General features: G+C 43.0%; 1 protein-coding gene across 1 annotated transcript in view; it reads left to right on the forward strand.

The window, feature by feature from the left end:
- C22H8orf89 (chromosome 22 C8orf89 homolog) overlaps window positions 1–10,732 on the forward strand; it is a 23,511-nt gene extending 12,779 nt beyond the window's left edge. The window contains exons 2-5 of the mRNA XM_021221893.1: window positions 225–388; window positions 2,487–2,619; window positions 8,448–8,503; window positions 10,438–10,732. Coding sequence (XP_021077552.1) covers window positions 262–388; window positions 2,487–2,619; window positions 8,448–8,503; window positions 10,438–10,586 — 465 coding nt within the window. The 5' untranslated portion in view covers window positions 225–261 and the 3' untranslated portion in view covers window positions 10,587–10,732. The remainder of the gene's footprint in view (window positions 1–224; window positions 389–2,486; window positions 2,620–8,447; window positions 8,504–10,437) is intronic.

The raw sequence follows: 10,732 nt of genomic DNA on the forward strand, positions 1-10,732 counted from the left end.
AGACCCCTTCAGCTCCTTGGGTACTTTCTCTAGCTCCTCTATTGGGGGCCCTGTGTTCCATCTAATAGCTGACTGTGAGCATCCACTTCTGTATTTGCCAGGCACTGGCATAGCCTCACAACAGACAGCTATAGTAAATGTGTGTTAATGTCTAGCCTTCTCGGGGATATGAGAAGATATTTACAGGAAGTGTTTGTGTTCTTCCCTTTCCTGCCCTGGAACAGTGTCTCCTTCTCATCCGGGCTATTGAAAGAAGAGAAAATGCCAATGCTTTCTCCTGAGATCAAATTTGAAACTTCTAACGTCACCAGAAGCAACCTGGACAACTGCTTTCTGTTTGAGAGCAGTTGGCGGAAGGCAGTTTTGGAAACACAGAAGATGAGGAAAGGTAACTCCATTTCAGTTCTTATTCTCTTGGAGGAACATAAGTGCGGTGCATGGGCTTGACAGATATATTTTTCCCATAAGCAGTTGAGACATTATGTAACTTGTATGACATTTTCACTGGGCTAGTAGTATATGAACTTTACAGAAAGGAGAGATGGGAGTGAGTTAAGATTAATATTCTGTGAGCAATGAAAACACATTTTATTTATTGACTTATAATTTTAAATTGATTTGTTTATTACTTATATTTTTAAATTGTTGTTGAGACAGTCTCACTATGTGGTCCTGACTGGCCTGGAACTTGCCATATAGCCTGGGCTCATTATTTTTTTTCCTAACTGGTTTTACGTACCTCAGGCTAACCTTGAATTCATCCTGTAGTCTAGGCTGGCCCTTTAATTCCTGATCTTCCTGCCTCCACCTTCCAAGTGCTAGATTACAGGCTTATGTCACTATGACCTTTCAAGCCTTTAGCCTCTTTCTACCTTCTACTTAATGCCTTTGTTTTTATTACTTTTAAAAATGTGTTTATTATTATGTATCTGAGTGTTTGCTTCCATGTATGTATGTGTACCAAGTAGTCCTGGTACCTATGGAGACTGAAAAAGGGATCACCTGCAGTTACAGGTGTTGTGAACTGCCATGTGGGTGCTGAGAAAAGACACTGTCCTTGTGGAAGAGCAGCACGTGTTCTTAACCTCTGGGCTGTCTCTCCAGCCTCTGCTTTGACTTATCAACTAGGGGCTGATGAAAGGACTCAGCCAGTAAAACACAGGCAAGTTCAGGTCCAGAACATATGAAAAGGTCAGTAGGCATGGTGGCCCTCCTTAATCCATCATAGGAGGAAAGAGAAAGGTAACCAGATGGTTAGCAAAGCTAGCTTAACTTGACGACTCTGGGTTCTGCTTTAAAGAGATTGATAAAGGGACCCAAAGTAAATAGTGGGCTTCCACATGCACACACACTGGCACATACACATATATACACGTGTACATACATGGTCACAAAGAGACACACATATGCACACACACAGACACACATGCACATATACATATAGATACATACACAGATACACAGACACACACATGTATACCCCATACACACACACACACACACACACACACACACACACACACACACACACACGCACGCACTAAAAGATAACTAAACTTGAAGTTGAGCATAGTGGAGTACACTTGTGATTCAGCTTTTGGGAGGCAGGAAAATTGTTGCAAGTTCAAGTCCAGCTTGAACTACGTAGAAGCTTTGTCTCAATTAAAACCCAAAAGGACCAAACCAAACCAAATCAAACACTTGCACCATGCACCGCCCCCTCCCCCCAAAAGGGGTAGACAAAATGTGAAGTCAACAGAAGCAATCTGGATACTTAATGTTGGTGTTTACAGACTTGCTTTGAATTTTGTGGAGAGAAAAATTCAAATCAATGCCAAGGGTAGGATTTTAGAGGATTGTGTCGTTTCTGCTTTGTGACTATATGCACAAATGTAGGATGGATTCAAGTAGCGAGCAGTGCAGAAGTCTTGAAAGTGACTTTTATCTAAACATGGTGCTAACGTTCTGGGAAGCTGAATAAAATAGGGAACTTAGCAGAAGTGCAGGCTGGGCTCCTCCCTCTGTTCCTGCTGCTGGCTCTGGCAGGGAAAGCAGGTAGGCTTCTAGGATGGAATCTAGGGTCTTGCACATTCTGGGAGATCCCTCCGTTACAGTTATTTTCCAATCCCTTTGAGTTTTTATTTTCAGACCCAATGTCACTAAATTTCCCAGGTTGGCCTTGAACTTGCTTATATCCTGGTTAATTTATGGTTCTCCTACCTTAGCTTCCTAAACACCGACATTACAGGCCTGATGCATCATAGCCCACTCGCCTGTCTCAGTAATAATAATAATCCACCCTCCCGAGTCTGCTCCTCCCTGTGGTCAATATGGCCAAGTTTGCAATTCATTTTCTTGAGAGCGACAGTACTTTAACTTCTTCATTACTACTTCATTTGCTTTGTGGTACTTTGTGTGCGGTAGAAGAATTATGCATTTAACCAAGATGATTATGTGAATTTTTTTTTTAAATCACAACACAATAGCATTTGGTCTAGAAGAGCCCAAGGAATGTCTCAAAATGCCATATTTGCCAGAATTGTCAAAGAGCCTAAGTTCATCTTCACTAGAGGCTCACAAGCGCCTGCTGCACACGGAGGCTGAGATCCCTCCGATCAGGTAGGTGACCTGGTTTTGCCTCCCTTTTGTTAAATATTTGTTTGTAAGTAAAGATGCTGAAGGCTTTCAGGGCTAATAATTCTGATTCTTGCTTATTGAGTTTTTTTTCATATAGGATTGAATTTTTATTTGATTTATTTATTTTTGTTAGTTAGCCGGTTCGTTAAAGTTGATGAATTAGGCACTTTTCTGTCTTTTCAGTGCTATTGTCAGAAAGGATTCAAGGACTCCCCACCCCACCTCTTTTTAAGTATATTGGTTGTCTGAGCCTAGTTCAAATGCATATGAGGGTTATCCACATGTCTTCACTGAGCCACAGCATGCAGGTTTTGGGACACTGTAGATGAGGCTGAGGGACTAATGAGACCTTGCTGTATCAGGAAGGAGAGGTTTAGCTAGTCACCTACCCTTGTAAATTGCCACTAAAAGCCTTTCTTGGCTCAAGAGCTGAGCCTGTAGCTCAGGGGCACAATGCTTGTAAAGGCCTCTAGGCCCTGAGTTCCATCTGGAAAAAAAAAAATCCTACCTATATGTGCATATCTGTAATTTCAGTACTTAGAAACCTGAGGCAGAACGATTTCTAGTTCAGGGCTAGCCTAGGTTACATAAAGAGGCCCTGTTCCCCTAAAAACAAGGACTCTACTTTTCTAATACATCTCTGACATCAACGAATCAATGAACACTTCTTTCCAAAGAAAAGAAAACAGCTTTCTACAAAGAAATTGCTAGTGTCAAACTCTAGCGCTCTTGGAGGCTAAGGTAGGTTTGCTGTGAGTTTAAGGCCATCCTGGGTCACAGCATGAGGTTAAAGACTAGCCTGAGCTACATAGCAAGCTCTTGTGTCAGAAAGCAAAGTGAAACAAAAGCAAAGCAAGCAACCAAAGAAACAGAAACCATGCTACCCTCTAGAGAGGTGGCCCAGAGGGTCCAGCAACCTGAGTCTGATTTCTAGCCCTGCCTTAGGCAGTGTACATGGCTGCCTGTGGCTCCAGTTCCAGGGGGTCAGATACCTCTGGTCTCTGTACACACACACACAGACACAGACACACAGACACACATACACACACACATACTCACACACACACTCACACACACACACACTCACTCACTCACACAGACACACACAGAGACACACACAGACACACATACTCACACACACACACACTCACACAGACACATACACACACTCACACACACACTCACACAGACACACACACAGACACACACACACTCACTCACACAGACACACACTCACACAGACAGACACACACACAGACACCCACACATACATACTCACACACAATTAAAAAAATATATATTAAAAAGCAGAAGTCAGCTGGGCGTGGTGCCAAATGCCTTTAATCCCAGAACTCAGGAGGCAGAGGCAGGCAGATCTCTGAGAGTTCAAGGCCAGCCAGATTGAGTCCAGGAAACCAGTGCTGGTTACACTGAGAAACCCTGTCTTCAAAAACCAAAAACCAACCAACCAACCAATAAAACAAAACAGGGATGTATGGGTTGGTAAGACAGCCTCACATTCTTCCAGGCTTCTGCTTCATTAATTCACCATTGAACATGTGTGTCCTAGTTGTTGGCATGATAAACATCATGAACTTGGGGTGGGGGCAGGGGGTAGAGTTTTTCATTTTACACTTGCAGGCCATGATCCTTCATTGATGGAGCTCAGGGCAGAAACTCAAGGCAGGAACGTGAAGCAGAAATCATGCAGGAGCCCTGCTTACTGGCTAGCTCTCTACCTTACGTTCTCCTACTTTTCTTTTAAAACATTTTATTTTATGTGTAGGTGTGTTTTGCCTTTATGTATATATGTGTACCACATGCAGGTATATATATATGGGTATAAATATGGGTGAGTTGGTTTTGTTTTAGATTTTGTGCTAGATTATAGGCATGAACCAGTAGGCTTTCCAGATTTACATTTTTGTATGATCTTCATACTACAATGAATTTTAAAGTCATTCACCCACAGGGTGCGTACAAGACTGGGATGTTAGATTTATATTTTTCAGTTGTCTTTGGGATGGACATCTCTGTAACCTGGACTGGCTTGGAACTCATGCTGTAGATGAAGTTGCCTTGAACTCACAGAACTCGCCTACCTCTGTCTCCTGAGCACTGGGATTAAAGATATTCACCACTGCTTGCTTTTGTTCTGTTGGAGATTGAGGTCAGGGCTCTGTGAATGCTGTGCTAGTAATCTACCACTGAGCCACATTCCCAGCCCTAGCTTTATTATTTTGTTTGAGACAGTCTCATGTAGCCCAGGCTAGCCTCTAACCACAATATAGCAGAGCAGTAAGTGAACTCCTGGTCTTCTGTCAAGTTCTATAGGCATGTGGATTACACTTTTTTTTTTGTTGTTTTGTGAGACAGGGTTTCTCTGTGTAGCCCTGGCTGTCTTGGAACTCACTCTGTAGACCAGGCTGGCCTTGAATTCAGAAATCCGCCTGCCTCTGCCTCCCAAGTGCTGGGAGTAAAGGCGTGCGCCATCACCACCTGGCCACTTTTTTTAAAAAAAAGAAGAATATTTTTACTGACTGGGTGTGGTGGCACACGCCTTTAATGGCAGCACTTGGGAGGCAGAGGCAGGTAGATCTCTGAGTTTGAGGCTCCCCTTGTCCATGGAGTGAGTTCCAGGACAATTTATTTTATGTGCATGAATGTTTTCTGTGACATATGTACGTACACCACATGCATGATTAGTGCCTGCAGAAGCCAGAAGGTGGAGTCAGATTTCCTGGAATTGGAGTTACAGAGTTGTGAGTAGCCACGTGTGTGCTGGGAACCAAACCCAGGCTCCCTTGCAATACCAGAAAGTGCTCTTGACTGATGGCCCACTCTTCAGCCCTCAGCTTTAATTCTAATAGGATTGCTCTTAAATACTCTTGACATTAATGGTAAAAAGGTAAGTAGATAACTAGAACATATTAATTAAAAGTCAGTCAATCACAGAGCAATTGCGATAAAAACTGCATGGTACTGGTACAGCGACAGACATGTAGATCAATGGAATAGAATTGAAGATCCAGAAATGAATCCACACACCTATGGTCACTTGATTTTTGACAAGGGAGCTAAAACCATCCAGTGGAAAAAAGACAGCATTTTCAACAAATAGTGCTGGCACAACTGGCGGCTATCATGTAGAAGAATGAGAATTGACCCATTCTTATCCCCTTGTACAAAGCTCAAGTCTAAGTGGATCAAAGACCTCCACATAAAACCAGAGACACTGAAATTGATAGAGGAGAAAGTGGGGAAAGCCTTGAAGATATGGGCACAGGGAAAAATTTGAAATGTAAATAAAGGAAATTAAAAAAAAAAAAAGTCAGCCAATCTCACTCGTGCATGTGAGTTCAGGTGCCCAAGGAAGCCAGAAGGATTGGCAGTACCCAGTGTAAATGGGGAGAAAACACTTAGTTTCTAACTGTTGAACCATCTCTGCAGCCTCTCATTCTGCTGTTTAAGACTTAATATTGGCCAGGCATTGTGGAACACACCTTTAATCCCAGCATTTGGGAGGCAGAGGTAAGCAGATGTCTGTGAATTCAAGTTCAGCCTGGTCTGCAAAGTGAGTTCCATGCCAGCAAGGGTTGCTTAGTGAGACCCTGTCTCAACAAAATAAACCGAATCCACCACCACAACAAAAAATCCAAACCCAGTGACACCCCAAGTCCCTGAAGCTGCCACTTACCATGCCATGTGATCTTTATTTACATAGCCTTGCTAGCTACATTATTGTGCACACATTGTTCTGAGGCCTGCCCAACTATGTCCTATTTCAGACTTTTAAGTTCCGGTGACATCTTTGGTTTTGTGAGTAGAGTCACAAGGAAGACATCCTACCTATAGACGTTGTCAGCACTTAAAATATCTTCTAGAGACAGATTCCCAGCATCAAAGTGTAAAGAGTAGGCTGGGGATCCAGCACTGTTGATAAAACGTTTTCCCAACACGCAGGAAGTCCTCAGACATCCAATATTGCACAAACTGGATGTGGTAGAGCATCCTGTCATCCAAGCCCTCCGGAGGTAGAGGCAAGGGTCAGAGGTTCAAGGTTATCCTCAGTTATATAGTTATATGGTTGTGGGAATTAATCTCAAAAAGAAAAGGCAGAAATCAAGATAGTAAAAGAGAAATGGTGAGTTGCTGGTGGGGCAAATGTGTCAGAGAGGCAGGATGCTAAGTGTGCGGAGAGAGGAGGAACCCTTTGAAGTATGGATGGACTCCAGGCCTGCTGAGGAGTGCTTACATTATTTCTAAGACAGCAGTATCCATGATGCTCCACTGTCATGTGCAACCACAGCTGATTGTTGGGGTGCACATGAGAATATATAGGGTAGCCTGGGGCAACAGAGTTTCTACCAGTCTCCTCCAGACTTATTACCCTTCCCCCAACAGGTGCTCAGTCTAAATGAACCAGAAGTCTGGGAAACAGCCCATGACCTAACCCTCCTACTTCTGAGCTTTGACCTCTCTCTCTTCCTTACTTCAACTGTCTTTGTTTCTCATTCGTTTTCTGGCTGTTTGGGAAATCACTTCTTGACATTTTACACCGACAGTTGTGAGTTTGCTTCTTGGTGAGGGATTATCTGAACATACCTGTTCACACTCCAGCTAGCACCTTCCTGTATGAAGTGGGATGACAGGGGCTAGGTGAGGTAATGTTTTTGTAGGCAGATGTGGTGCTTTTCCTTGTCTTTGGCTGAAGTGCCTTCGTTGCAGCCATTCCAGTGAGAACACATCAAGTTGCTTTCAAGTGTTTTATTATCCTCTGCATATTGCACACTCTTCTGTGAAAAAACAATCTTGGCCGAGCAGGAAAGTAGCCTTGTTTATTTGTCTGTGCACAACTCTTTACCTCCTTTAATCCTCCTGAATATTTGATTCTAAAACTCTGGTAAATATCTAATCTTTTCTCAAAAATTTTCTTAATGAGGATGAGAAGTTTCCAGTGAATCTCACAACACAGAAGGAATGTAACTGATAATAGCATTGTAGATGTAAAGATTTAAGTTTATTGTAGTTATATGAAATGTGGAATCCTTACGGTGGATCACCTTACCCATTTCCCCTAATAACTTGTAATGCTGATGTACTCTTCGGGGACAAGAGTTTATTATAGGAAAATATCAGATCATCGTGACTGATAGTGCAGAAATATGGGATCCAGGCATCTCACATGACATGCAGGCATGCTAGTGTGCCTCCTTTCAGGTCTGCTTCTGTCACTACTGCAGCATAAACTTATCTCAAAGACCTATGTCTTAGTCAATGCTTAGCTACTGGTGATGTGCATTATTAATCTACCATTGGGTTGGTTCATTTCCACTTCTGATGGGGTTGATTATGATAGAGTTAGTTTTCTTCTGTATACTTACTTTTAAAAAAGATCTATTTGTTTATTTTATGTGAGTACACTGTTGCTGTCTTCAGACACACCAGAAAGGAGCATCAGATCCCATTACAGATGGTTGTGAGTCACCATGTGCTTGCTAGGAATTGAATTTAGGACCTGTAGAAGAGCAGTCAGTCCTCTTAACCACTCAGCCATCTCTCCAGCCCCTGTACCCTTATTTTTATCCTTATGTGACATTTAGCAAGGTGAGTTTTGGTAGAACACATCCGGTGCTTACCAGATGCAAGAGCATAGAGGCGAGTCCCCAGAACAGAAACAAACAAAGCAAAACAAAACAGAAAGCCGAGGGAGCATCCCTGAGACTGTGCTGTCTGCCTTTTGTTGCATTCTTCAAAGTCACAGGCTGAGGGTTGGTACATGCCATTTTGTGACCTCCCGTAATCTTTAGGATAAAGAAGACCAAGGAGTCGTGCAGTGTGGCAGCACTTCAGGAGAAGTCAAAAGGTATGGTACTATTTCACTGCTTTCTCCCTGATGGAAACATCTCAGAGAAGGTTTTACTATGTAGCAGCAATGGCTTCAAGCTCCCAGTAATCCCCTGCCTCAGACTTCTGTGAGCTGCCATTATGTGTCCAAGCCCCATGCCTAGCTTGTTAATGTTTTGGCTGAGCTCTCCTTAGTTGGTAAATTTGATGGGTCTGAGGTTCATTACACACTCTTCCGTCCTCTCAGGACCAAGGCCAGGCCTCCGGCATAGCTCATGTGGGTGCCTTAGAAGCCTTGAAACTGGCCTCCTTAGTTTAAATCTCTGCATGCAGCCTTCACCTCCACACACTGCTGCCTATTCAAAGAGGCTCCTCCTTGCCAGTACAGACTGAACTGTGATTTAGCACCCTTTACCACCTTCCCGAACGTTCCATCCTATCCTCCTTTAAAAATAGTATTTTATGTGTATGGTGCCTTTGCTCACATGCATGTTTGTGATGCAGTACTGTGCACCAGTTTAGTGCCTCAGAGGCCAGAAGAGGGCATTAGATCCCCTGGAACTGGAGTTACAGACAAGTTGTGAGTTTCCATGTGGTTGCTGGGAATCAAACTGGGATCTCTGGAAGAACAGCCAGGACTCTAGACTGCTGAGCCATCTCTCCAGTCTCCTCCTCTTCCTCTTCCTCTTCCTCCTCCTCCTTCATTTTAAGATTTTTAAAATTTGTCTATCTTATGTATATGTGTGCTTTGTCTGAATGTACATCTGCACACCAGAAGACAGACAATTGTGAGCTACCATGTGGGTGTTGGGACTTGAACTCAGGCCATTCAGAGGAGCACTGAAAGAGTGCTCTTAACCACGAAGCTGTCTCTCTGGTCCCAGCCTCTCATTCTTACCTTCTAATTTTTAAAAAATGAAGTTTATGTATTGAACACATTTCACTATAGTACCTACCTGTCTTAGGCAGGGTTTCTATTCCTGTACAAACACTGGGGAGAAAAGGGTTTATTCAGCTTACACTTCCATACTGCTGTTCATCACCAAAGGAAGTCAGAACTGGAACTCAAGCAGGCTAGGAATCAGGAGCTGATGAAGAAGCTATGGCGGGATGTTTTTAACTGGCTTGCTTCCCCTGGCTTGCTCAGCCTGCTCTCTTATAGAATCAAGACTACCAGCCCAGAGATGGCACCACCCACAAGGGGACCTCTCCGCTTGATCACTAATTGAGAAAATGCCTTACAGCTGGATCTCATGGAGGCATTTCCCCAACTGAAGCTCCTTTCTCTGTGATAACTCCAGCCTGTGTCAAGTTGACACACAAAATCAGGCAGGACACTACCTGTATTGCGAATGGTTAGAGCTCCAAATTGATTGTTAAGTCAGTTTCTTTTCCAAGCACCATTGAGTATTTCTATCATATTTGGAGGGATAGTCTGTCCTTTAAAGCTTTAAAATCAGACATTCCCAACTACTCACTTTGATATGCTTGATTAGAATTTTGTTTTTTGAGAGCAGACACTAAAACCTCTGCTGAGTCAGGTAACGTAACGGTACCTATAATACGTAGAGAACATTCTAGCAATTCTGGCATCTACATTTACTGCCTCCCCGTTACTGCACTTGTTAGGTTTTGGGGACATTATGCTGGAGGCAGTGCATACCACTTGTGACAGAAAACACATATCTTATATCTGATCCTTACATTAAACTCTTAACATTTTCCTGAAGTAATTTTACCAAAAGTTAGTGGTAAAGTTTCTTGAGACATACTCAAAAGTTTGCCATTTTTTAGGTATGTTAGAAGTAGGCATTGGCCTTTCTGGTAATTTTGAGGTATTTAGACAAAGATTCGGTAATGTTTTGTGGGCAACAGTGGTACCACGTGTTGTGCCTCACAAATGTCACCAGTGCCTTCTGAGTTGAGCGCTAATGGCTGGTTTCTTTCCCACAGGCTCTGTCTTCAGTGACCCTTTCACAGGAGCACCCTCTGACTTCTTACAGAGGCTCTCCAGAATGGCCATACTGGAGTATGACACTATTCGCCAGGAAACACACAAGAAATTGAGGAGAGGAAAGAAGCGAGAGCTCCGAGACTGCTAACGGGTTCCAAACCACGGGATGCCTATTCCCTGGGGTTGTGGTGCACATTTGCCGTGGTTCTCTTTTTTCCTTTCACTTTTTTGATATGTGATGTGATATACATATAAATGAAATGTAAATAGCAAATAAATATTTTATGTTATATA

The sequence above is a fragment of the Mus pahari genome, chromosome 22 (genome assembly GCF_900095145.1).
Source record: "Mus pahari chromosome 22, PAHARI_EIJ_v1.1, whole genome shotgun sequence".
NCBI lineage: Eukaryota > Metazoa > Chordata > Mammalia > Rodentia > Muridae > Mus > Mus pahari.